The 26,459-nt window shown below is 50.4% G+C and overlaps 2 protein-coding genes across 3 annotated transcripts; both read left to right on the top strand.

Moving 5' to 3' along the window:
- The first annotated feature begins 355 nt into the window (after nucleotides 1–355).
- Nucleotides 356–11,986, top strand: NOLC1 (nucleolar and coiled-body phosphoprotein 1). Its single transcript, XM_055812029.1, has 14 exons — nucleotides 356–511; nucleotides 667–722; nucleotides 813–934; nucleotides 2,510–2,625; nucleotides 3,399–3,540; nucleotides 4,003–4,106; nucleotides 4,806–4,956; nucleotides 5,828–5,968; nucleotides 6,392–6,481; nucleotides 7,392–7,538; nucleotides 7,762–8,316; nucleotides 9,033–9,145; nucleotides 9,510–9,590; nucleotides 9,873–11,986. Exons 1-14 carry the CDS (start codon nucleotides 401–403, stop codon nucleotides 10,029–10,031), a joined length of 2,088 nt encoding a protein of 695 aa, XP_055668004.1. The 5' UTR covers nucleotides 356–400; the 3' UTR covers nucleotides 10,032–11,986.
- An 894-nt stretch (nucleotides 11,987–12,880) lies between these two features.
- LOC101924669 (2-hydroxyacylsphingosine 1-beta-galactosyltransferase-like) lies at nucleotides 12,881–25,812 on the top strand. Of its 2 annotated transcripts, XM_055793779.1 has the most exons (7): nucleotides 12,881–13,106; nucleotides 19,177–20,024; nucleotides 22,905–23,044; nucleotides 23,230–23,306; nucleotides 23,690–23,909; nucleotides 24,202–24,284; nucleotides 24,873–25,812. In XM_055793779.1, exons 1-7 carry the CDS (start codon nucleotides 12,896–12,898, stop codon nucleotides 25,151–25,153), a joined length of 1,860 nt encoding a protein of 619 aa, XP_055649754.1. In that variant the 5' UTR covers nucleotides 12,881–12,895; the 3' UTR covers nucleotides 25,154–25,812. The 2 variants fall into 2 exon arrangements, with proteins under 2 accessions (XP_055649754.1, XP_055649755.1); XM_055793780.1 differs by lacking the exon at nucleotides 24,202–24,284.
- The last annotated feature ends 647 nt before the right edge of the window (nucleotides 25,813–26,459 follow it).

Below are 26,459 nucleotides of genomic sequence, written 5' to 3'. Positions count from 1 at the left end.
TTACAACCAGAGGTGGACTAATGGGGGGAGAGGTTTAAGCGGGCTGAAGTTTTCCCTCTTCTAATGCCACACACGCGATCCCGGGTTTCCTCACAGAAGCTGCCCCGGCTCCCTCCTCCGCTGGGGGCCCTAAGGCTGCCTCTCCACCGCAAGCTGCCTTCGCTCAGGGGCGGGCGGCGCCGCCCCCGGTCCCCTCACGCCGGCTGTGCCTTACGGGTCCTCCCTCTGCGCGCCCCGTCCCGCCCGCAGACCGCCGCCCGCCATTGCCGGGGGGCGGCCGCTACGCCTCACAGCCCGGCCACGATGGCGGGAGGTGGGCGGAGCCGCGGCGGCGTGCGCGCGTCCGTGCGTGGTGGCGGCTGCGCGCGTGCGCGCAGGCGGCACGTGGCGGCGGGGCAGCATGGCGGCGTGGCGCGCGGTGCCCAGCGACCTCTTCCCCTTCGTGCTCACCTTCCTGCGCGAGAACCGCTTCGAGGGCGCCGCGCGCGCCTTCGCCAAGGAGGCGGCGGCGGTGAGGGGGGGGGGGGGGGAGCGGGCTCCGGCGGGGGGTGGGGAGCGGGCCCCGGGCAGGGAGCGGGCCCCGGGCGGCCTGCCGGCGGCACACCGGGCGCGGCACACGGGGCGGCCTGGGCGGCCGGCAGACTGACGCATCCTATCTCGGTGCAGAAGGAGCAGGACCCCAACGCCGCCTCCCTCCTGGACATCTTCAGTTACTGGCTGAGGTAAGTGCCGGGGGGGCCGGGGCTCCGCCGTGCTGGGCTCCCGCCGCCGGCCCTGCCTCCAGGTGCCCAGCCCAGCCTTTCTCCCCGTAGGTCTCCAGCGGCCAGGAAGAGGAAGCTGGTTGCCAACGGCCCCCAAGTGAAGAGGAAGCCCTCCTCCAGCAGCGATGGCAGCTCCAGCGAGGAGGATGAGGTGCCTCCAGCCAAGAAACCAGGTGGGGTTTGTGGGCGGCCCCGGGGCAGGCCAGGGCGGTGTGTGGCAATGGCCCCTCACCTGGATGTACCGTTCAGCCTTAGCAGCTCAGTTGCGGTCCTTCAGCAGCCATCGAGGACTGGGTTTGTGTTGACTGCTCTTGTTTCTGGTGCATCTTTTGCGCATGACATGTAGGGGATGTGTTCATCCTAGCTAAGGGCAATCTCTGTCCAGTTATAATTAAAGCACGTCATGGTTTGTGTCCACCGGAAGGTTTTAGCCATTCCATTTGTCCCTTTTGGCTGAGACTGGTGAAGGTGTTGGGCTGTGTTGAGTTTTGAAGGTGCTATTGAGGTAGCACCTTTGTTACCTTGTCTGTATTGAGATTCAGCTTTCCAAACACTCACTGATAGGATATTTCAGCAGGGTTACTTGTGCTTGCTTCAGCACGTTCAAATTATGTGTTGGTTTAAACATTGAGTGAAACTGGGGTTTGAGTGCATGTAGATTGGGCTGGTACTCACTTCATGGGAGGTAGCTACCTCATTATTTTATTTCCTCACTGTTTTCCAGGGAGGCTCAGTTTCACTGAGAGCTTTAAAGAATGGTTTCTCATCTTGCTATTGTAGGAAGACTGATTCAGGTTTTACAAGTGCTTTCATATTTGTTAAAATACGCATAATTTGACAGAAGTCCTACATGGCTAAGATTTATTAGGGTCCTCTGTATTGGTGGGCACTATGACCTGTTTGATGCAGGGTAGTATCCTTGAGTCCAGAGAAGTAGCAAGCATCCTTACTCATCTGCTGCTTGTGTTAGGGTTACCACCTTTCTTTCTCTCAAGCCTGTGTCCTAGTGCTATCAAAAAAATGTGTCCCTCCACTGCACTTTGATATGTGGCAGGCTGTATTTTTTCTTTTTTTTTGACCTGGAATTGATTTTGTGCCTTGCCTTAACTACAGCGTATGCAAGTTTGTATGTGTCTAGCAGTAGATTTGCAGGAGAGGAGGAAGAGACAGGAAGAGGGAGAGTCACAGAAAGAGTCTTCAACCTGAGCCATCCTAAAGCTGAAATTCCACTTGGAATTTCTGATCTTTATTTGATAAGGACACTTGCAACTGTAACTTGAGGCAAAAATGATTTATTTTGCTCTGTGTTGTTAAAAAGCAAATCAGTAACCATAAGGAGTGTATTTGGCTAAAACATGTTAAGCAAAGTGCCTGGAACCTTAATGCAGCTTGCAGTGGTTCTCTTTGGAAGCCTGCATTTGTTCAGTGGGTTTTTGTAAGCTGGAAGGTGTGGAGACCCTGTTAATGTTACCTCAGCCTATGGGGGTGCTTTTCCTGTGGGATGTCCTTTTTGGTGACGGAAGTCTGCACTTCAGTGTGTACATGACAAAAATCTAGAACTGGTTTTATCCTCTTGCCTACCCATTTTTGAGTCTTCTACCGCACCCTGCCGGCTCAAAAAACAAAGTCAGTGTTATGAACTTGAGTCATGGTTTAATGACCTTTCCCCTGATACACACTAGTGCAGGATATAGGTACATGAAAGTTGTGAATTAACTTACCATCAGCGTGCTGTCCCTCATTTGCAGCTAAAGCAGCAGCTGTGCCCAAGGCAAAAGCAGTTTCTCCAGCCAAGAAGGCAGAGAGCAGCAGCGAGGACTCCAGTGATGATTCAGATTCAGAGGAGGAGGAGAAGCCAAAAAAGGTCAGCTTTTCTTTCCAGACTCTAATACATGTTTGACAGTGATTGGCAGTAGCAAATTTGACCAGCAGAACTCTCTTTTAAATTTGGCTCACTTTTCCTGAGCTATGAAGTGCCTAGACTGCTGCAGGTGCAATGTAAGAAGACATTGCTGTAGCAGATGATGTGCCGTTTGGACTAGTCCCATGAAAAATGAATTTCACATCCAGCACTCGCTTGAATTCATATCCAGGTCTGCTCCTTTCTTTTATCCTAAGATTGCCAGGGCTTACTTCCCACCCCCAAGAAAGATTTATTTGCAAGCACTGTAATAAATTTAATCTTTTTTAAAATGTGTGTATATGTAAAAAGAGAATCTTCTCTTTGCTTTTTCTTGCTGCAGTCATGGTTTTGAGAAGGGACAGGGGTGAAGAATGGTGTCAGTGTACACTAGAGGAGACCAACCAGAGTTGCCCAGTTAGTATTTTCAGTCTTCAAACTAGTGTAATCTGGAGAAGGAAGAGCACAGTGCCAGCCTCAGAGCTGCCCCATTTTGAAGAGGCAGAACTGGAGGCTGAGGTGCAAAGGAAGTCTTCTATGGGCTGCTGGGAGGTTTCCCAGAGGAAAATTTATCCAGAGGTTTTCAGGCTGTAACCATTAGGCAGAGTGGTGTTTTCAAGTGAAAATGGTAACCTCTGTGAAAGCTGTTTATATACTCTCTTTACATGTCCCAGGTATTAGCCTCTTTTTCTTTTCATGGGTACAAGGGCTAATCACTTTTCCCTTTTGTTGTTTAGAAAGGTGCAAAACCTGCGGTGAAGCCAGCTGGAGCCAAAATCCAGCCTCAGAAGAAAGCAGAGAGTTCCAGCTCTGACTCAAGCAGCTCAGATGAAGAAGCACCAAAGAAACAGCCACCAAAACCAGCAACACCTAAAATGGGTACATCTTATTGTGTGTCATGAGTCAAAGTGCAAAACCAAAAAACCCAGGGGAGGAGTGATGGGGACTGTACCTACATGCAAAGGCATATGTATTAACAAACAGTCTGAAAATCTGCTGTCACTGCCATTTGTACATTGTACTGCCAGTCTGCTTCTGACATGGAAAAGGTGCAGAACCTTAACTGTTTAAGATATGCTTTTGACAGGGTCTTCCCCTCAAAGGGCAGGGAAGATCTTTACTTAGCCTTTAGTCCTGGGACTTCTGATGGTCTAGAATGATAGTTTTCTGAAAACTCTCTAAGCTTGCAGTAGGATAAACCAACAGTCTTGTGGTACTGCCTTAATTTGCCCTATTGGGTTCTGGTGGTTCTTTTCTTTCTTTGATACTTCATGCTGAATGTCATTACCCCTCACCTACCACGGCATATTTTCTGATGTCCCTTTTTACTTCTCTCAAAAGGAAGTAAAGCTGCCCAAGCAGCCACCAAGGTGGTCAATGGAAAAGCAGCAAGCAGTAGCAGCAGCAGTGAAGATTCTGATGAGGAAAAGGCTGCACCAAAGAAGGTAAATTAGACAGTGAAAAACTTCATGAATACTGTAAAAGTCTAGTAGTCTAGTATGGTTGGGTACATGTGTCTTGCAGGTCCTGTGAAATGTGTAGACAAAGGCAGAGACCTCACAGATGCTGCGCACAGCATTTGGGGCTCTTAGACCTCCTTCTCCTTTATACAGTGGGATTATGTGTTCTAGCACCTCTCCATGCACTGACTTTCTTCCCTAATACCTCCTTACCACTTCCTCTGCTCCTTCCTTTTACAGGAAAACATCTTATTGTGTCAAAACCATATTGTAGTCTCCATTACATGTTCACTTTTGCATGACTCTTCTGTGCTTAGCTATCTGTAACTTTGAGTTTTCCACTAGGCAGTGTTAAAAAATGCTTTCTGCAATAGAAAAAAGCCATAGTTGCGTTAAATCAGTTGGCAGTTGTTACCATTTGTCAGTTTTGTGCCCCTTAGTCAGAGGAGCTCCTCATTGGGGATTCATGCAGCAGAAAACAACAGCGGAGTGGCCAGAAAGGTCATAATGCTTGTGTGTTTCCTAAAATTTGCATTTGAGAATCTTCATTAGTCTTTTCCCCTTTGTCTTCCAAATTTGCTCTCTTAAGTGAGGTGTAGAGTTAAACAAGATCCCCATCAAGCTGTCCCCACAAGATTTCTGTAACTTCTTTTTTGACATTATTTCTTTCCTTCTTGTAATAAGGCTATTCCCAAGAAATCACTTCTACCGAAACCTGCAGCCACTCAATCATGTCCAGGGAAGAAAAAGCATGCCAAGGAAAGTTCCAGTAGTGAGGACTCATCTGACAGCTCGGATGATGATAAGCCACCTGCAAAACAAAAGCCGAAGTCTGGTGAGTACTGAATACCACAGCAGCTACATGGACGATGCTTTCTGCGAGTCCCACTGTCCTGGGAGAAGTGTGTGTGCAGCACAGGCAGGTCTTGCTGCACACGAGGTTCCAGGTGGTGCTGTTGGTGGCACTGTGAACCAGAAATACAGCAGCTCTTTTCATGTGGGCTGTTGAGGCTAAGCTTACAGTTCAGCTCCTCTCTCAGCAAAGGATGAGGAGTGAGAGGGATTGTGACAGACTCTGCCTGGTTTGCGTGTCTTCTATTCAGGTAGCCTTCAAGTACATTCTTCTTGCAGGTTTCCTGTCTGCCGGGATTTGGGAAGTAATTTGCCAGTGGTATCTTTATTCTGTAACTGCTGCAATTTAAGCTGGTTTATGCTTTGTGTGAAGTATGCAGGTCTGTTCAGTTGCAATCCAGCTGAGGGGCTAAAGGGGCCTCCGTTCAGTATCATACAGGGCTTTTAGGATTCCAGTAGAGAGCTGATGTGAGTGGAGGATCAAGCAGCAAAACTCAGTCTGATCCTGTAACCAGAGGATTTGAGAAGGCAGTAAATGGAAACAATCAACAACTGACATCTGTTTTTTTCTGAAAAAGTTTGGCAACACAAGCACCCATTCTTCTCAAAGTGTAGAGGAAAAATCTGCAGAGGTGGTTGGGTCTGCTGAACCCTGAGGAGAGTCAAACTCCCAGTGAAAACAGGAGGTCGCAGTGGGGTGGGTGTAACCTGTAAGCTAGTATCTTTGATTGTAGCAACGGAAGGGGAATAAATGGAACCGAACAGCTAGAATAAAGCACTTCTGATATAACAAACATCTCATGTGCTGTTCACATAACCATGCAGGCTTTTGAACACTGTGTCTCTCTTCCTAGGTCAGTACAGTGCTGTACCTCCTCCTCAAGATACCCAGACAAAAAAAAGCCTTGCCAAGGCTCCTGCAAAAAAGGCTGAGAGCAGTGACTCTTCAGACAGTAGTGATGAGGCAGAGCAGGTGCCCCCAAAGGGAGGAGCAGGTAAGTTGTGAGGAGAGGAGGCTGCAGAGGAAGTACTGCATGGTGTGGACACTGTTTTGGCAGTGTCTTGGTTTCCTTGAAAAAGCCATTTGACTTTGTTGTCTGTGTTGCTATTTGCTTCTCTAGAAGCTTCTGAGTAATTTGATGGCATCCCAAATAACACTTTGTACAACTTGCGGATTCAAAGTGAGTGCAGGTTAGATTACTTTGCACGTGTTGGTTTGAAAAGTCATCATGATCTACTTTAGAGGAAATAAGCCAGGCCCATTACTGCAGCTGGCCAAGTCCTTGCTTGGCTTCCAGTGTGCTGGCTGAATGGCTGGTGCACTGAGAAGGGAGCTTTTCCACATCTGGAAAGGTCTGGGTTTTGGGACAAAGGTTTGGTGTGGATGTGGTCTGTTAATTTTAAACTTGCTTTTGCAGGCAAAGCAGTAGTAGCTAAAGCAATCCCTGGTCCCCAAACCAAAGCTGTGGCTACCAAAAAGCCTGAATCCAGTTCTGACAGTGAGTCAGGTAATTCAAGAAATAGTCTTGATTATTTTTGCATTAATGTTTTTATTGGCCAGGTTGCTGTATGTTGTTATCTGTACAATCTGTACGTATCTGTACAATCCTTTAGCATATGAGCTCGAAAGCTTCACAGTCTCCATAGCTAGCAAGACGTGCTGCATTTCCCCTCCAAGTTCAAGGTGCTCCTTTTGTGTACCTCGGCACCTCTGGCGCCACGGTAGGGACTGTGGCTGGCAGCTGCCTGTCTGTCTGCAGACTGTGTTTTCTGGTTTTGTTGCCTGCTTTCTCAGAAATTGATGAGGTTTTGATGACTGTTACTGGAGTGCTCAGGAATGTTGGAATAGGTCAGGTTTAACATTCCAGGTTGCTGTGACATACAGTACAAAGGCATATATTGTCCATTCTCAGACTGCTGCTAAACACATCTGATACAGGAAATAAAAAGCTAAAATGAGATACTGTGCTGTTGCTACCTCACTTTCCCTGCTTTGTCGATTTTTATCTCCTAATTTCTTGCCTGTTCTTTGATATTTACCACACAGCTTCGTTTCTCAGTGTTTCTTCTCCCCAAGTTTGTTATTGGTGATACCTGTACTCTCTTTCTTCAGTTCCTTATCCTGTACTTCTTCTACGTTATTCTCCAGACATCTGCTTCCTTGTGCATGCATTAGGCAAGAATGTGAACTGCTTGTTTCTACTTCCTCCCAACAAAGATGATACATGGAAACATGAATGCTGTCCCTTGACCATTCAGGTGTTCATCAAATGCTGCTTATTGACAGTTATCTAGTGGCTCAACTGGGTGACAGCCTTTCTTGCTTTTCACTTCCCCATGAGTTACATACCTGTTGTTACTAAAGTAACTTGCACCAAAAACTTACTAACTTAACACTTTTTTTGTTGGTTTGTCTAGATTCTAGCTCTGAAGATGACAAGAAGAAGGTAGGGAGTAAGCTCCCAGCTAAACAACCAGTGATAAAGAATACTTCCAAAACAGCAAAAGTAGCCGTCAAGCCTGGACAAGCAAAGAAAGACTTGAGTTCCTCCTCAGACAGCTCAGGTATTGGGGTAGGAGGAAAGGAGAATCTCCACATACACATTGTGCTCGCTCACACCTCTGTGTTTCTAGGCAGGGTATGAGGGTGCGGTTGGACAGGAATACAGATTGCAGCATTGTTTCCAGCAGCTTTTGAAGCGCGTTGCATCAGCATTGAATCTGTAGGTTAGCTTCATGTTGAAGAAATGGGGCTTTACCTTGATTACTCTTTTCCTTTCCGTTCTAGATTCTGATAGCTCTGACAAGAAGGCCCCTGTGAAGCCCACAACTAAAGCAGCAACCCCTGCAGCAAAGAAGTCACAAGCCACAAAGAAAGCACAAAGTAGCTCTGATTCAGATAGCAGCTCGAGCAGCTCTGAGGAGGAGAAGAAGAAAGGCACTCCAGCTAAATTAGCTGGCAAAGTGGGTAAGCCGGCATCCAAACCTTCTACCCCAGCTCCCAAAGCTGGCACTTCTGACTCTGATAGTTCAAGCAGTGAAGAAGAAAAGAAGCCAGCAGTGAAACCAGCCACCAAATCTACAGGAGCAGCAAAAGCAACTGTGGGGAAAAAGGTAGCTGCTTCTAGTAGTAGCAGCAGCTCATCTGATAGTTCCAGCGAAGAGGATAAGAAGCCCAAGAAGGCGGGGAAGGTGACACAGAATGGTTCTAAGACCTCTGCCTCCACAGAGAAAGCAAAAGCATCCACACCAGCAGCAAACAACCTGAAGTCTAAGCCAGCTGGTGGCAGCAGTAGCAGCAGTGAAAGCAGCTCTGAAGAAGAGACTGGAGAAGTCAATGGAGGTATTGCCTACAGTCTGGGAAGTGGGTCTGTCAGGCAGTGTTACTGAGCTAGACATGAATGGGAGCTTTTCCTAAACAATATTCAGTCTAGTTTCTGTGTGCTATTAGATTATGCCATCTGGTGTAGTGCTGAGAGGAAAGAGCTAGTTTTTAATTTGGTGTGATCTTTTTTGTCTGTATTGCATATCTGATGGCAATGGAATTTGTGGTAACATTTCTGTACAGTTGTCAGTTGCCATCTGTGCATGCACAAGGTTGTTAGTGAGAGCAAGGCGTACTGCTGGAAGACCTTGTCCCTGTTGAGTGGGACACCACCACAAGTGATGCCCCAATGTGCAATCTCAATCTTTATCCCTCCAGGAGCAAAACAACTTTGAATGCACTAGCGATGTGTGCAAGTGCATACAGTGTGACTCCAAGAACTGGCAAATTTTAACCAACAGAACTTTCTCAAGTGCACTAAATCATCAATATAGAGGTACCCTATTCCACAAAATTACCTTTATTCGTTAGGATAGGATGGCAAAATTGTTGCTTACCCAGAATGGCCATTAGTGTCTGTTAGAGCAGTCTCTTTTCTGGGTGAAGTGATGCAGGGACTGATTCTTACATCTGTGTGTCAACACTGGGTTTGCATTCTTGGGGGGGAGATGCCTTTGCCTTTCCCAACACCATGCTTACTCCCTTTTGAAGTTTTACTGCTGTACATTTAATAGGCACGATCAAGAAGAAACAGAAGAGGGAAGATGTTCAGGAGTCAGAGACACCACACAGTAAAAAAGCAAAGATCAAAGCCAAAACACCACACACAGTTCCCAAGGTGAAACAGGTGAGTGAGGGTGGACTGTGGTGACTTGTGGGAGAGGCCTCCTGAACAAGGAGGTTTGTTCTGGGGGGAGGCTGGGCCCACAGGATTACTTCTGGTTTTGCAATTGAACCTTGTCTGGAGAACACTGGGAAGTGCGTGCAGGTGTATAATGTTATTCTGGCAAATGTTGATTGGATATGCTTGCGTAGGAGCATCCCTGAGCTGCCTGATAAGAAGGGAAAGAATTACGAACCTGAGAAATTACTTAAAGGTGGAAGTGATGTGAACAGAGCTCCACCTTTGCAGGGAAAGGAGGGAAGAAGGTTGTCCCTAGGGGGGTATCATGCATGTGTATGTGCTTACTGAATCTTGTTTTCTTTAACAGCCAGCCTCTCCATTCCGCCGCGTAAGGGAGGAAGAGATTGAGCTGGATGCCCGTGTTGCTGATAACTCATTTGAAGCAAAGGTAGGGCTAGGTAGTGCCCAGAGCAGTAACGCTTGACCTACGCAAATATGCATCAGCAGAGCAACCTTGGCACGCTTGCGGGGAGTCTTTTTGGTGGAAACGTTTTCCACCAGGAGGTGGTGGTAAGAGGCATGTGAGCACTGGCAGGAGGTGTGTGGGAGTGGTACCAGCTCCAGTGTCAATGTACTGGTGATTGCTGGGTAGGGTGAAGTGCAAAGCATTGTCTCTACTCTCTTGGGTGCTGACCTGAATTTTTTTCCTTTCCTCCTTCAACCCTTACAGAAAGGAGCAGCTGGTGACTGGGGTGAGAAGGCTAACAATATCCTGAAATACACTAAAGGCAAATCTTTCCGCCATGAGAAGACAAAGAAAAAACGAGGCAGCTACCGTGGGGGCACTATATCGACCCAAGTCAATTCCGTCAAGTTTGAAAGTGACTGAGAATGTTTCCTTCAGAATTTATAAACCATCTGCTCACCAGAATGGTTTGGGTGGGCATGTGGACATTGTGGATGTCAAGCCTGCCTGGAACGCTACCTCCCCTAGCCCATTGCAGGGCAGGCAGTTCCAGTGTGGGGATGTGGGAGAATGGTTCGATGTTTCCCCCTTTTATTTCTTATTCTGGTTTAAGCCCCTACTTTGGAACCATCCTTGAGCTGGTGTTACTGGCACCACTAGGGTGACCTCCAAGACTTAAATTTTCTACAGTCTTATTTTAAAAGGCTGGCAGTGATTTTTCATTTTGGTTTCCTTCCCATCTAGTAGAAGGAAGATAAATCATTCTCATGTATCTTAACCTCCCACTTCTTTTTCAGCCAGTTTAACTCTTGATACCTGTGAAATGGCAAGTATTGTAACTTGCCTTTGGCTAGTTACTGTAAGAGCAACAAGTGATTTGAACCCTCTGGCTGTAATAACCAGCCCCACATGACTTTTCAAGTTGCAGTGTGACCAAGTCTTTTTGGTTTCCTTCTATGGTTTCACCTTGCAATAAATCCCTATCTTCCTCTTCCTTCCACTCCTGTTGAGGCCGCTAACCAGAGTACTTGGAGAAGTGGAGCCTAAATACACCTTAGGAGTTGAGTAACTATTGTAGTTGCAAGCTGGGGGCTATTGTCAGAAAGACCAAGGTCTATAGTACTGCTGTGGCAGACTTGGCAACCCCTTGGTTGGGAATGTAGCTGGAAAGTGGAGGTTGTGACGTTTGGCTCAGTGGGAATGGGTAAGGAGGCAGAGGAGATCATGCCCTCTTTTCTACCCTGCGCTGCTTTTTGCTGTGTTTTTGTTACAGAGGCTCTGACTGCCATGTGGTGTTACTCCTTGTTCTCTCTGAACACGAAACGTGCCAGCTTACGCTTACTCCCAGCAGCATGTGCCGTGCAGCCTGTTAGGAGTCAAGAAGAATGTATCATTAATGCCTTAAATTTATTTTCTGGGTTGGATCACTTGCTCTTTGAGCTGTCTTCCATCTGTTAAGTCCCTCTCGAGAAGTAAAATGCCAGTTTCCCTGTAGCACTAAGGCAAATAAAGCCTGATGCTGTAAGGTTTGAAGTGTTGGCTACAAGTACATGTTCCGTATGGGGAGCCTCAAACAAGTTCAGTAACTTGGAGCCTAAACTGAGACTTTGTGAGCAACTGAGGTAACGTAATGGTTTGCTGCTGCTGAGAGGGGGGCTTGTTTTGCCTCCAGCTGTTCGACTGCGACCATATTTCTGGTGTGACTCACATCTGGTAGAAAGTGGTTCCCCCAGCTACTTTTTTCCCCGTGTTAGGTGGGTTAAGTCAAATTAAATTTGTGGAGCAGGCTGCTGAGCCCATAGCCAGTGTGACCTGGACAGCGGTAGTGTGTGTTTGCAGAATGGGGCGGTGGGCTGTCAGAACTGCTTGCCCCATCTCATGAAACTGCCAGCCACCGAGAGTCTGTGCAGGGCCTGATTGCCATGTTTCCATTCCCTCCCCCAAGGGCGAGAGTGGGGAGAGCCCTGTTATTACAGGAAGCTGCATTTCTGCGCAAAGCAGTGTCACCTAATTGAGGGTTGGATGAGGCTTGAGGAGCCACCCCCGTATACATGAGCTGCAACTTGTTCCGATGAGCATTTTTCAGGACTTCCCCCTCTGGCTTGCACAATCACTGTGCATTCTGGGCTGCGGTGCAGAGGGATGCAGGAGACCACGGTTACTACAAGGAATTAAAGGTTAGGGGCTGAAGGAAAGTGGGAAGGGAGGATTTTCTGCCTGGGCATTTGAACATCTTGCTTGTGATTTGTCAACCTCCATCTGGTTACGGGAGCTTATATTTGAAATTAAAACTTTGTAACTACTTTCTATGTTTTGGGGGTATTTTAGGTGTGAGAATTTTAATGTGTCGAAAATAAAAAAGATTGCTGACTTTGTAATGCGAGTGGATCTGGTAGTTAAAGGTGTGTGGAAAAGGGCTGGTGTTGGTGCTGGGGATACTGCAGCACTGTATATGTCTTGTCTAGGTAGATGCTCACATGCATGTAACAGGCCTTCAGGAGTGAAAGGTGGCCTGTGCAGCTGGCTGTCAAAGGGCTTTCTAAGAAATTTGGATAAAACTGATAAAACTCTAGAATTATATTTGCTTCTATTGGGACAAACAGGCTGCTCGCGTCCCTTTCTCACCAGAATATCTGGTTAGCTCTTCTCAAACATCGCTACCAAATGCAGTGTAACATAAGCAGCACTGGCCTGTGGGAATAAGAAGCAACAGGCGTTGGCAAACATTTCCGTATATACCTGGTTACCAGAACTGCTTTCTGGTAGTCCCCTTGGTTCTCTTCCTCCTCGGTGACCATGTGTGCGAGGAAAAGAGACTTGCTAACGGGCAGGGCGGGCGCAGCTCTTGTGTGCTCCCGCGCTTGGTTTTACACCCCTGCTACGCCTCTGGAAAGGGGGGGCTGGAAAAGGTGGGGGCTCCCCCGGCGGCTGGGGTGACGCTCCGTTAGGCGCTGGGGGGGCAGCTCCCCGCGCAGGCTCGGCTGCTGCCCGGTGACCTGCAGCCCTGCGCTCCGCGGCCCTGCGCGCCCAGCCCGGCTTCCCTGCGCGGCTCCGGCTGGGCTCAGCGCTGGAGCTGGGCGAGCCGGGCACCCGTGTGCCAAACCCTTGGGGTGCCCTGGAACGCGGTCCCCCGCGCCCGAGCTCCCCTGTGCGTGCTCCCCGTTCTGCTGACCCCAGTAACGTGTGCGCAGGAGGATGGGGTCCTGGCCCTGTGAGCATCCCAGCCGGGCACTGCTCGCTGGAGTGCAGTGAGGCAGGAGGGATGCGGGGACCCCGCTCGCTGGGGGATGCTCGGGCGGGGCAGGGGGCAGGGCAGGAGCCGCGGGCTGGGGTGGCGGGGGCGGCTCTCCGCGCTCCCCCCCGCCCGGCCCGGGGCGGCCCGTGGGCCCCGCCCGGCCCCGCCCGGGCTGAAAGGGGGAGGCGGGCGGCTGCTCCTGTCCCAGCGCCGCCTCGGCTCTGCGTGCGCACCGGGCCGCGCCGCCGGCCGCGCTCGCTCAGGTGGGTGCCGGGGTGGGGATCCGTAAGGCCGCGGCCGCTGCTCCTCCTGCTGCCCGTCCGGGCACCGCGGGCCGCTCGCCGTGCCGAGAGGAGGGGGAGGCTGGGCGGGGGTCCCCCTGCCCGCGGGGGCCGGCTCGGTGCGGGTGGGCGCTGCGGGGTGGGCTGGGCCCCCGGCCGGGGCGCAGCGGGGGCCCAGCGCCGGCTGAGCCGTGCGGGGCCGGAGCTTCGGCACCCGGGCGGGCGCTGGAAGCGCTGCTGTGACTCGCCTCGCGCCCCTCCGGGAGGGGGTCCCGGGAGCGGGTCCCGGGAGCATCCTCTGCTCCTGCCCGGCCGCCTCGCCCCAGGCATCCCCTGCTTTGGTTGTGGCAGCTCAGCCAGGTCTCATTCCTCCGGGGCGCTCCGAGCCAAGAAGCTGTTTGGTCTGGGTTTGCCTTTCCTTTTTTTTTTTTTTTTTTTTTTTTTTTTTTCTCTTTAACGTGGGGGTGTCACTTGGCTTACTGAAGATAAGTAAGCATCTCTAGCTTCTCTGCTTCTGCCAAATGTGATCAGACTTGTCTGTCAGGACTCTATCAATCCCCAGTGCTTCCTACACAAGGTTTCACAACCTTCTGGGATGTTTAATGACTTTAAACGTGGCCCTTCTCTGTAGAAAGAAGCTGAAGTGACAGGGCAGTAAGCGGAAGACTTACTTCCTCCCTGCTCCTGGCTGCTTCTCTGCAGCCTGGTCGGTCGCACCTCTCCAGCTTTCTCTGCAGCCTCCAGAACCTGCTCAGCTTGGCCGCCGTACAGGTGTAATTAATTGCTTCTTAAGACCAAACTCTGCACAGAACCGTTGTATGCTCTCATGTCGAGATGTATGGCTCGGGCGAATATTTGGAAATGGCCCCAAGCCTTTCTGTCTCCTGTATCCAGGGATTACAAATGATATTCCCAGGTGCTCCCACACTGCAGCCAGACCTGGGACCTCTCACAGGGAGCGCAGCCTGGCGTCGGCCGCTGCTGCCTTGCAAGCATGTTACAAGTGAGGGGGAAAGGCCATCTGGAGGAACTTGCTGTTGTGGAGCACTGGGGGGGCACAAACCCTCTGTCCATGTCAGAAAACAGCTGGGCAGCCTGTGGATGTGGAGTGGGGGGAACCTTGCTCACCACCTAGGTGGGATGGTGAGAGGCCAGGTGGGGAAGCAGGTGTGTGGTGTTTTATGCCATCCCCCAGCTCAAGTTGTTGCAGGTGTGTGAGTTAGAGACCTTTTTCTTTTCTCAGTTGTTATGGACCAGTATTTTCTTTAATACCACAGTTCCCTGGCTGTGTCCTATGGACTGCCCACCTCCTGCTGTCCCACAGATTTCCACCTTGCCTCTAGAGCTTCCCCAGTAAAACTCAGATGAGCCAGGAAGGATGTTGAAGATGGACCAAAGTCCTAAAAGTTTGGAACTAATTGGGAACGACATCAGCTTTTGTCCAAAATGGATGAGGACAAGCAGAGTGCTTCTGATGCCACGGTGTGGAAGCAGTAGTGCTGAGCCTGGTGCAAAGCACAGGTTGTTCTGATGCTGACTTGATCACTGCTGTGGTTGTTCCCTTGAGTCTTTTGGGGTCTGGGCTTTCTTCATTCTCTGTGTTTCTCGTGAGCTGCTGTGAAGATGCTGAAAGAAAAATGCCAGAAAGGTACACTGTTTTGCACAGATGATCTGTGCACTGTTCAGTCTGTGTGCAGATGGTATTTTAAAAAACTTGGGGCTGTAGGCTGCCCGGGGAGGCTTATATTTGAAGGGGAAGTGGCTTTTTTTTTCTTGCTTGTTGTTTTCTGTATTAATACTAGTATTGGTATACTGCAATACTAACATTAGTATTTTAGTGTTAGTGTTGTTTCCCCAGGTGATGGCTCTGGTGAAACAGGTGTCTCTGGTCACCCAAAACCAGAGCACAGAAACCCACCAAGCACTGAGTTGGATGTGGTTGATGGTTAGACTTCCCTTTTTTGACGTGCCATTTATTAAGTTTACTTTATACAGCATTGTATCCTCTAGGTTTTTACTAGAGATTCCCCCAGGCAGCTCCTGCTTGTAGTGTGACATCTTCCCACAGTGGCAGAATTGCTCTGCCAGCTGCTTACCCGCCTGCTTGCACCCGGTTTTGGCTTCCATAAATTAGCCACAGCCAGGCTGGCTGTCATGAACTTGATGGTAGCAGATGGCCCTGTTTTTTCTGGATCATATCCAACAGATGAGGCAAACTTTGGTTTCTTATTCCAGGAAGAGTTTTGAGCATCCAAGTGGAAGATGCATTTCCTTGTGGCTTCAAATGAGTTGTGCTGCTTTGTTAACTCTTGAGAAGTTTACGCTGAAAACATTTCTTCCTATGGTGGGCAAGAGCTGGATAGAGACTAGGATGCAGGAAGGGAAATAATTGTGCCCTGTTGATATGGCCTTCCAAGCCCTCTGCAGGAACTAGGTAACACAATACTGGAGGAAAGGGAGAGACATAAGCAGCAGCGTCCTTGCACTGGAGTCCATTTACTGCTCTTTCTTCATGGGCTTCCCTGCCTAGACTGCTTGCTGTCAGAGGTTTTAGTACTTCAAACTAGTAAAAATCACCTGAATTAAACATCTCTCTTTAGAGCTGTAGTTTTTCAGTTACTTAAGTTAAATTGATGTAATTTTCCATCGATACCAAAATCGTTCCCTGTCAAATGTGTTAAACAGGGCAAAATCAAGGGGCAGATTTCAGCCCAGTAAGAGTTTTTTTCAGGGTAGGGGAATTCAGAAGGCTGTTTTCTCTCTGCACCCTTTCTGCTGCCTCCCACCCCAATGCCAATGCCCTGCCGTGGCTTTAAAAGCAAACTGCCAGCAGTAAAGGGCGGCCAGACACGCAGGACAGGGGGATGTCATGAGGGGGCTTCCCCCTGTCCACCCCTCCTGCAGCAGGCTCTGGTCCTGGCTCTTGCTGAGGTGCCCACCCTGCCCCGCTTGCTGAAGCAGTGAAACTGAAGCTTTTGTGGCATGGGCTTTTTCAGTAGTTTTGTTCAACCCTGACTTCTGGCTGTCAGTGTTAATGGTGGTGTTTGGAGGGTTGCTCGGCGTACATCAGCTGGTCGGTGTGGCTTTACTGAGTGCTTCTCATGAAAACAGGGAAGGGTCTGCTCTGTGCAAGCCTTCTCCTGGCAGTGGCAGTGTTACTTCTTGCAATATTTAGCCCCTAGCCCCGTCCTTGCAGACTGCAAACAAGGAGGTGGTTCTGTCTGCTCCATTCTCAGATCAAGTGTGGGATCTGTTGCTTACTTGCATTTCATGCTTCTGCCAAGGCGCATGCTGTGAATTCACCTCCCCTCCCGTGCCCAGCAGTTCAGAGGCTTCATGGAAGCCCACCGGCCTACAGCCAGCACCCTGTGCAGGAGGACCCTGCTGCAAAGCTCCTGGGGCACCTTCGTTGTCTGGTGCTGGTAACAGGTAAACAATGAGGCGAGCAGGTGGACTGCGAGGCCATCTAGCCCTTCCATGCTTACAGGCTGGTTTGTCTTTCCCCTTTGCTACCAGCCTGAGATACTAACAGTGACTGGCTACTGAACAGGGGACAAAGAGCAGAGTGCTGCCCTTTGAGCTGGTATTTGCCTAAAAAGCAGGGATATGCCTGGCTGAAACTCTGATTGATCTGGGGCTGGAGCCATGGCCAGGGTACCTCTCCAGGAGTGCATGGAGCAGAGATTGGCACTGGTGGTAAGAAAAAGGTCCCTTCCTGCAGCCTAGCATCCTCTCACCACTTTGGAAGATTTACAGTCTCCCTTGATGCCTGGGCAGGGAGAAGGGGTCCCTGAGCCAGCACCTGTAGGGGTTGCTCCTGATGTTAGAAGGGGTGAAGCAGCCAAGAGCAGTTTGTAAGCCTCCTGTGCCAGCATCTGCCCCTGGCCAGAGGGCTGAGGTCGACAGCTTGCTTGTCATGTGCATGTTGGTAGCCCCTAGAGGGTCCTGGCAGAGCTGAGGGTCTCAGCAACATCTAGCGCGTAGGTCTGTGTCAGGACACAGCCCTTGCTGAAGATGGGTGACAAATTTTTTCTTTTAAATAACTACCTTTCACCTGTGCTGTTTCTTCACCTTTTACTTGTTGCCCAATGAGAAAACACACCCCACCCCACACATAAAACCATTTCTGCTGCTCTTCTCGTCATACTTACACATGTGTGTGACCTACTAGGTGCCCTGGGACAAGCCTACACCTGTTGCTGCCATGGAGCCTGTCCGGAGCTCCCACTGGCCTGGGGAAGCCCAGCAGTACTGGGCTGCTGTCCCTTCCTCTCTCCTCTGGAGGCTGCATGTGCTCGGGATGTGCTGCACCATGCTGTAGCTGAATGCTTTACCTTCCCTGCTGTTGAGCAGGATAAATCCCCCCCCCCCCCAATCAAGTATGCTGAGAACTAGACCAGCTCTGTAGGCTGTAGCTCCGTGGCAACCAGCCTGCTGGCACAGGCCGGCCTGTTCCCACTGGCAGGGACGCAGGATGCTGGCCATATCCTTAACTTTCCTCACAGGGCTTCTGCCCTCTTCTCTCTAGCCCACTGCCTTTACCTCCATCCTCCTGGAGCTCTTGCTCTGTGGGTCTGACCACCCCCTTGGTATCTGCCAGCATTTCTCATGTTTCTCGTGGCTTCTGCAGGCACAGCCACCCAGCTGGCCCTGGGTGGGAATGTGGGCACTCGTAGGGGTTGCCTTTGAGACAGGGGAGGGTCTCCGCTGGTGGCTGCCCTGTTTCTTTCCCATGTCTTGTCCCCACTTGGGACAGGGAAGCGGTGCAGGAGGTGGGGAGAGCATGGCACTTCTACTCTGCCATGTCTGCACCCCCACATGCTGTTGCTGGCCAGAGATACCCAGCTGCTGAGGGGAGTCTGAAGATTGGATAAGATTGGATCTTATCCATGACTTTCTTTACTGCCTCTTAATTGATCAGGCAATAGCGGAGAGGCTGGCAAAAAATCTTGTACCAAATTCTGCTCAACCACATCCCTGCAGCCCCCCTGGGCTCAGCGTAGGGGGCCGTCCAAAATCTGCTTATCATTTTTCCCATCATAACTCCCCCCCGCCCCCCACCTTCCTAGCATGTCTGAACTGGGTCCTCAGGACATGGCTATGCTTCTAACTATTCCCAAATAATTATCGCTTAATTCTTCTCCCAAAATAATGTAAGGTGTGGGTGAGGTGCGTTCGCTTCCAGTGATGTAGCAACATCCCTTGCACAACAGAGACGTTGGGTGTTTCACCAAGCTGGGGGTGGGATGGCGGCCGTAGGAGTGTGACTAAGGGGCGTCAGCATGCTGCGGGTGTTGCGCGTTATCTCTGGGGCTGCCTTCTGGGTTCGCCTTCTTCCAGTGCATCAGCATCCTGGCGCCTGCTTTCCTTTCCCAGCCCTTTCCCTGGAGCCTCCCCACCCTCCCATGGCTGCTCCGTGGCAGGGCTCCCCGGGGCTGCGGTTCCCCACAGAGGGTCCTGCCCTGTGCCGGGCTCGCTCCCGCCCGGCTGTGCTGGGCAAGGTGGCTTGGCAGCCTCGTGAGGGCTGAAGCTGGAGCGTGCCTTGCGGCATCCCCACCGGGCTCCACAGGTCTCCCAGCGAGATCACAGACATCAAGGGCTCTGAGGGAACCGGCCATTCTGGCTCGGCAGAAATAGAAATGAGATCCGGCTGGGTCGGTAGCGGTAACTGGGGGCTGAGCAGCCGGTGGCGGTGCTGGTGCTGTGACCTAGCAGAGCTCCTCCAGCCACTCGCCCTCCCTGACCCTCTGCAGGTGGGTCTGCTGGCTCCTGAGCGGTGGGAGCACAGAGAAGTGGGTTTGAATTTCTGGAAAACTCCCCTGATACACCATGATAGCTGACTTTGTTGGGGTTTTGTGGGTGTGTTTTTATGGCTTTTTTAAAATCGCTTTTTGTTGGCTTTCTGGTTGTTTGGTTTTTTTTCCAGCGATGGACTCCAGGTCACTCCCAGCTCACAAGCTTCTGGTCTGCAGCTACAACCCTAGTTGTCAGTTGCCCAGGTACATGATGGAGCATTTCATACTATATTAATGGCATCTTTCTCTCCTTGCAGCAATGAAGATGATAAAGGTGCTACCGTGTCCTGCTGCTCTTCTCTTCCTAGTGGCTGCATTTGCTCTGGAGCCATCCCACTGTGCCAAGGTGTTGATCATGCCCACCGTCGTCTTTGACAGCCACTTGCGAGTCTTCATGCGAGTGGCAGAGGCGCTGACTGACCGAGGCCATGACCCCGTGCTGCTTCTTCATGAGAGTCGGGATGTGGAAACCTACCTGCCTGGCTTCCGTGTGCAAAGGTACTGGGGTATCTTCAGCACAGAGAGTGCAGATGCCTGGGTGCAGGAGAAGATAAAGCGTGTCTTCCAAGGGAAGATGACCTCTCTGGAGATGTTTTCCTTTTTGGAGAAGTACCTGGAAAACTGTGACCTGGTGCTGGGAAACTCCACCCTTCTGCAGAAACTCCAGCGTGAGCACTTTGATCTCCTGCTGGTGGACCCCAATGAGATGTGCGGCTTTATCCTGGCCCACATCCTCCGTGTCAAATATGCTGTGATCTCCACTGGCTTCTGGTTTCCAGCAGAGATTGGTGCTACTTCCCCCATTGCCTACGTCCCTGAGTTTAACTCCCTGATGACAGACAAGATGGGCTTCTTTGGTAGGACTTGGAATCTCCTAGTCTACATGATCACCCGTGTGGCTACAAAGTTGGTCATCCTGCCCAAGTTTGAGCGTCTCATGGAGAAGCACAGGGTGGAGCCCAAGACATCCATGTTGGACCTTGTCCATGGAACTAGCCTCTTCTTCCTCTGTAATGACGTCGTGCTGGACTTTCCCCGCCCAACGCTCCCCCATGTCATTTTCACAGGGGGGATCCTTGCTGAGCCTGCAAAGCCCCTTCCAGTGGTAAGTGCAGGAAAGATCCAAGTTGTGATGACACATCAACCCAGGGAGTTATCCAGTACAGACCTCCTTTTGAAGAACCTCTGCTCTGAAGCCCCAGGAGCCTGGAAAGCTGCTGTGTTTTGGCACTTGGGTGCGGCAAGGAGACGGGGAACAGTGAGGATCTTAGGGTTGCAGGGAGGGTGTGGAATTAAGTTGTCCACCCTAAAGCGGGATTTGGTTTCACTGTCCATGGAAGATAGCATGTGGGAGTCCTGGATTGGCAGTGTTGCCCCTGGGATCTGATCATGAGTAGTATGTTTGTTCCTACGGTTGAAGTGGAAGTGGGAAGAAGAGTCTCCATTGCTTCATCCATGATTTATGTCAATCCAGAAATTCCTCCTTAATCCTGTTTCTTTCAGGGCATTTCTGCCCTCGAGCTTGTAGTTTTAAGAACACATAGGGGAGAGCTGTGCTTGTTTCCCCCACCAAATTCAATGTGGAATTCCAAAGTGTGCAGAGCTGAAGTGTATCATCTCCTTTTCCTCAAGGTCCAGCCCTGAGAGAAAACTCCCCAGGCATCCCAGAGTCTTTCTGTGGCCTGTGCCACTCTATCCCCAGTAATAAATCCAGAGTTACGAGCTCTTAAATGCTCCAACCGAAGGCAATACTGGAACAGAGCAGACTTGTCTGCCATTCCTCCCATTGCCTTCCCACTTTTACAAGCACTGGGAGGGGATAAAGTGGGATAATGACACTTGGGCAGTCAGGTTGTCCTGATGTCCTGGCTGAGGGACTGAAATGGAGAAAAGATTCAAGTTTCATATGATTCGAGGCTTGTCAAGATCTCTGGCAGCTTTAATTGCGACAGTGAGTGCTGATTTTTTTTCCAGTTAAAAGGAAAAAGCGAGGTTAGGTGCTTGAGAACAGAAGTTCTCTGGATGCATTCGGCTGCACATCACCCTTTCCCGTGGGGCTCGGCATGCAGGCAGTGCAGCGCACGTAGGGTGCTCCGAAAGCCACGTCAGAGCACGGCTGCCTCACAGCTCTTGCAAAACTCTGGCTTGGTCCAACCTGGCTGCGTACGTGCCTGCCCTGTAAAGAAGGGAGTTGTTTGCTGGGGCATTACTCATGTGCTTCATGGCTTCCAGAACAGAGCCCAGGGCACCTGAGGGAAGAGCGATGGCGATGAGAGTGGGGCCCTGCGGTAGGCGGTGGCAGTCATGCCAGTGGGTAGGCGTGTTCGCATCCAGGTTATGGGATGCCAGCAGAAGAGAAGGGTCTCTAGAGGTCTAGATGTAGCTTAAGAAATCTCCCGTGTGAACTGGAACAGTTACATGATGAAGGTGTTTATTTCCTCGTGTTTGAAACGCTGTGATCGGTTCCTCTAATTAGGACTCTGTGAAACACCGATGTGTGTTTGAGAGATGGTGAGAACTTTTGGTGGTCAGCTGTGCTTCCCTAGCAACTTTCACGCTGTTTCTGCAAGTCAAATGCTAAGGCCCAATTAGAATGGATAACATAATCATTGTTTTATGAGTCACTGTAATTTAGAAAAGTAAAACTAGGGTTTTCTCTTCTTTAGCAGTTTTGGTGGTTGTGTTGCTTAAAGGATGTGAACCCAAAGAGGATGGAGAAACCAAAATCCCTTAGTTGAAAACTTCTTTGATTCTTGGCTGTTGAGTTGTTTTAGGGCTTTTTAAGCATATCTGCAAAGATTGGTCTGAGTCCCTGAAGCACACAACAAAGACAAATATCCCCAGGCAAAACCACTATGATAGGCTTTTTAACTCCTCTGTGCTAAAATCCCCCAACCTGTACACTACTAATAATATTTTATATTCATTATTATATTAATATCATATTAATATATTTCTATTCAGAATATTAATATTCTGAATTAATTATCCTATTTTTCTCCTTTAATAACAGGAAGAGCTTTTTTTTTCCCTCCATGTTCTTCTGTGGTGTTTATTTCAAGGAAGTATTCCTGTCCATAGACAGACTTTGTGAAACTTCCCTGAAGTGCTCCTGACTGGGGCACACGGGAAACTTGAAGCCAAGCAGGATCCATAAGGAGAAATAGGCTCAGCCCAGCCTGGCATAAAAGGGAATAGTCTGTGTTTGCTCCATGGCAGCTGTGGTGCCTGATTTCTTCTCCCTGCAGCCTTCTGGCCCTGGCTGGAAAAAAATAGGGAGTGTTCTAGATACACAGCTGTTCATGCGGCGTTAGGGGCAGCCTCCAGATGAAAGACAAACAACAGTGGTGTTTGCTGGAGCTGTACCCACCGCTGCCCAGTGACCAAAAAACCTAAATCTGCTGTCTGCAAGTAGCTGTCAAGGGTGGATAGAAGCCTCCCGGCAAGATGCCAAAACCTTCTGCCGCCTCCAGGAGCTTTCGACGTTGAAGCATTTGTGGGGAATCTCGGCGAGATGCTTCTGGCTCTGCCTGCACAGTCTGGTCTGTTGTACCAGACTGGGCTGGAGGCACTGACAGACCTCCTGCCTTAGCAGTGGTGGAAAATAGCCTTCCTCTTTTTTTACTCCAATTTCCTTCTCTGCTCTGGCTGCTCCTGTGTGGGCCCTGTGTTTCCAGAGCCCGCCTTGCCAAAGAGTAATTGCATTAACGCTGAAGCAGGAGGTAATGTATGAAATGCCAGGTCTGGACACCTCCCTGCAAGCTCCCAAGCCTAGCAGGTGCTCAAGTAATTTCTGCCTGGCTGGGTGCAGAAATCACAGTGGCTTTAGAGTTCATTGCCTGGTGAAAACCACGTAGCTTTGTGCTCCAGGTGGACTTGGCTTCTTCCAAGTCCAAAGTAGACAACTTTCTGCTGGCAGAAGCAGTGGTGGGAAGGGCCTTTCTCCAACAAGACTTCAAGGCAGCTGTGTGTGTTTTGCCTGCAGGGTCTGCGTCTCTGGGTGGAAGCAGCAGATGCAGGTGTTGTTGTTGTCTCCTTTGGCATTGGGATCCGAGCTCTTCCGAGCGATTTGGTGGAGAAGATGGCTGGCGCGTTCGCTCGCCTCCCGCAGAGGGTGGTGTGGAGGTGAGGAGGGGATGGGATTCCTTTTAATGAGTTGGATGAAAATCAGTGTTGAGGAATGATTAATCTCAAAACACAGAATTTGCTTTCCATCTCTTGATCTGATTGAATTTATAATTACTGTGTGCTGCTTTTCCCTTGTGTTTCTTTTCTCCCCCGCCACCCCCAACCTTTATCTCCTCCCACAGATACTTTGGGCAGAAGCCAAGAAACCTGGGTGAGAATACGCTGATGATGGGGTGGCTGCCCCAGAACGACCTGCTAGGTAAGGGCTGGGCTCTGTGTGTGTGTGCCACTAGCAACATCCCTGGAGTTTAGCCCAAACCACAGCAAAGGCATGTGAGGACAGCAGCACCTGTGTGGGTCTAAGTCTGTTGCTTGTTGTGAGTCTAATTTGTACAAAACATGGTCCTTGCCTAACACCTGCTTGAAGCTGCATCTTGGCCCCTATCTCCCTCCTCCTCCAGGTGCTACTCAGCAAGTTTGGGGCTACCAAAAGGCAGGTGTGTTCCCAAAGGGTAACATACTCTGCTCAGCGTGCCTGGCTTTCCCTAAACAGTAAACATCAGTGCTGTGTGCTGAGGAAGCCACCAGCAGCCCTGTTCCAGCGTGGAAGGCACTGACCTGCTGCTGTTTCTTTGCCTACAGGCCACCCCAACGTGAAAGCCTTTGTCAGCCACTGCGGGATGAACGGTGTATTTGAGGCAATTTATCATGGGGTGCCAGTGGTGGGGTTTCCTTTCTATGGGGACCAGTTTGACATCATGACCAGAGTGCAGGCAAAGGGCATGGGTATCCTCATGGACTGGAGCAGAGTAAAAGAAGAGGATCTTTACCAGGCTGTCGTCACAGTTATCTCTGACCCCAGGTGAGGCATCGGGAAGCACTGAGCTCTTCCTCGATGCAGGCTGTGCGTAGGGACCACTGTGTCTTTGTGTGGAACCCTGTGCAGCCTGTGGTGGCTCCTAGACGGAGCAGAGCTGCAAGCATTGCTCAGGCAGCCAGACGTGTTAGTGCCTCAGCATCCTGAGATGCGGTCCAGGAGGAGATGCTGCAGCATCTGCTGTTAGAGAGCGTGGTCCAGTCCTGTTTGACTCTGTAATATTCTTAGAAAGCTCTCTGAGATGCTGAGGCACAACCTCTTCTCCTTTTAACACCAGCCTGTCATCAGGGAAAGTGGGATCACAACCTCACCTTGGGATGTCCCTGGTCTTGCCCAAACAGCGCAGAGAGGGGACTGCAGGTAACACTCCCTCCGTTCCTTCTGACAGCCAGATACTCTGCCCTCTCCTAGATCTGCTGCAGCGCAGCGATGCAGGGCTCCCACTTTCTAATGGGGCGCATGCAGCTGCTAGTGTTGGAAGTGCTGTCAGAGACCTTGATTATTTTTATTATTATTATTTTGGGGGGGTTACCTACTAGGAGCTCTCAACTACTGACTTCAGTATAAGTTGTTAAGGTGGGTGAAACTCTGTACCTTAAAGGATTTGGCAAGTCATCAAGTGTGCGGCTGTTGCTGGTGAGGTCTTTGGGTGCAGACTCCCCTCGGAAAGCAACAACCCCCATGAACCCACTGAGCAGGGACTTGGGAGCTGAGCTGCCATCCTTGTTAGCAAAACACAAAGTGAAGCATGCTCTGCCTCACACTGCCATGGCTAACGCTTGCCATCAGACTGGCTTTCAGAGGCATATGTGAAGAGAATCGTGGAAGAAGTTTGCTGCTACCCCGAAGTATTATTTGGGACTTGAAAGCTCCAGTGGACACCGCAGACCAGTTTTCAACGACGGAGCTCCTGTCAGAAGGATAACTTCTTGTCTTCTCCCCTTGCAGCTACAGAAAAGCAGCCAAGCTCATCTCGGCTTTGCACCTGGACAGACCGATGCACGCTCTCAACAGGACAGTGTACTGGCTGGAGTACATCCTCCGTCATGACGGGGCACCGTATCTTCGCCCAGCTGTTTACGACCTTTCCTTATATGAGTACTTCTGCCTGGACATCCTGGCTCTTCTCTTGTTGTGTCTGGCTGGTGTTGGATTCGCCCTCCACAAGTGCGTGGTGTGGTGCAGAAGGAAGGGGGGCAGCCCCATGTACCAGAATGGCAACTGCATGAAAGGCCACTTCACAGAAGAGAAGAAGTTGCAATAGTGGCTCAGCATGTCCCAGGGCACATCCCGTCACTGTGAAACGAACTGCTGCCGTGCCAAGAAATGTATGGCACGCAGGCACGGAGCGAGGCGAAAGATCGGCAGGTCTGGGTGAGGAGAGGGGAGGGAGGAGCGCTGCAGGGACCTGCGTGCACACCTCTGTGTGCGGCGCTGGGGGCGGGGGCACGGGCTCAGGCGTGGGTGAATGCACTTGGCCAGGATGCTGGGAATGGGGCATGGGTAGGTAGACTTCCAGGGAGATGTGCAGGTTGTTCCCTTTGTATTGCAAGTGAGGTTAGATGTTGGTGTTGCTCTTTGGGCTTTTTGGATCTTCTGCGGAGGCTCTGGAGGTAAGAATAACATTTCATGTGTGGCAGACACCCTTTTCTCCTCTGCCTTGTTACCCAGAGCCCTGCGGGTCAGGATTCCTTTATATGCAGGTGAGGAACTCGCGTAGAGCTGTGGACAGGGAAGGGCACTGAAAGTATCACCTACAAGAGAGTGAAATCGGTCTGGTTTAAGTTCTGTGGGTAAATATTGTTCTTCCTGCTTCAATCAAGCCATCCTGTTTGTGTTTGAGCTAAATTATTATTTTTTAAAATAAAGTTATATTCTTTCTCCTGTGTGGAAGTTCTCTGGCCTTGGTTTAATGTGGACCTGTGATCCTTGTAACAGGATGTTGCTCAAGCAAGATTAAAGTGCTTTTCCCTTCTTGTCGCTGCTGCTATGGTCGCTGCATACCTCTGGATCCCTACAAACCTCCACCAGCAATTCCTTTTGGTCTTCCCACAGGATTTCAGGCAGTGCCTTCCCTCCCCTGCCAGCATGTGACACGCACCCATGCCCATGGAGTCTCCAAATCGGTGGTAAAAGAAGAATTTGGAACAGATGCAAGGATGGCAGGAAGAAGAGACAGTAGCTGGGAGAGCTGGTCCTGGGCAGTGGGCCATGCAGTAAGTTTATAGAAGCAGCAAGATCTGCTTTTTCTGAAGAAAATGCCAGTGTGAACAGGCATACCGGGGACACGGCATGGAGGGATACCTACGTATTTCTGTTCAGGCTGGGCTCTAGGGCATGTGGTGCTGGCTGCTGGGCCGGATGGCAATGCACACACCAAGGGCACAGGGCTCTGCTCCGCACTCTCGACTGGGGCCACCACAGTGCTGGCATGCGCTGGAGGTAACCTTGTTGCCGCAGCTGCCTTTGCTAGTGTTTCCAGGCTCTGCTCTTGCTTGCTAGTGCACATGTTTCTCTTTCCAGATGAAAGGTGCA

The sequence above is a fragment of the Falco peregrinus genome, chromosome 1 (assembly GCF_023634155.1).
Source record: "Falco peregrinus isolate bFalPer1 chromosome 1, bFalPer1.pri, whole genome shotgun sequence".
NCBI classification, from domain to species: Eukaryota; Metazoa; Chordata; class Aves; order Falconiformes; family Falconidae; genus Falco; species Falco peregrinus.
Note: the sequence above shows the minus strand (reverse complement) of the source record. Positions and strands in the feature narration are given on the sequence as shown.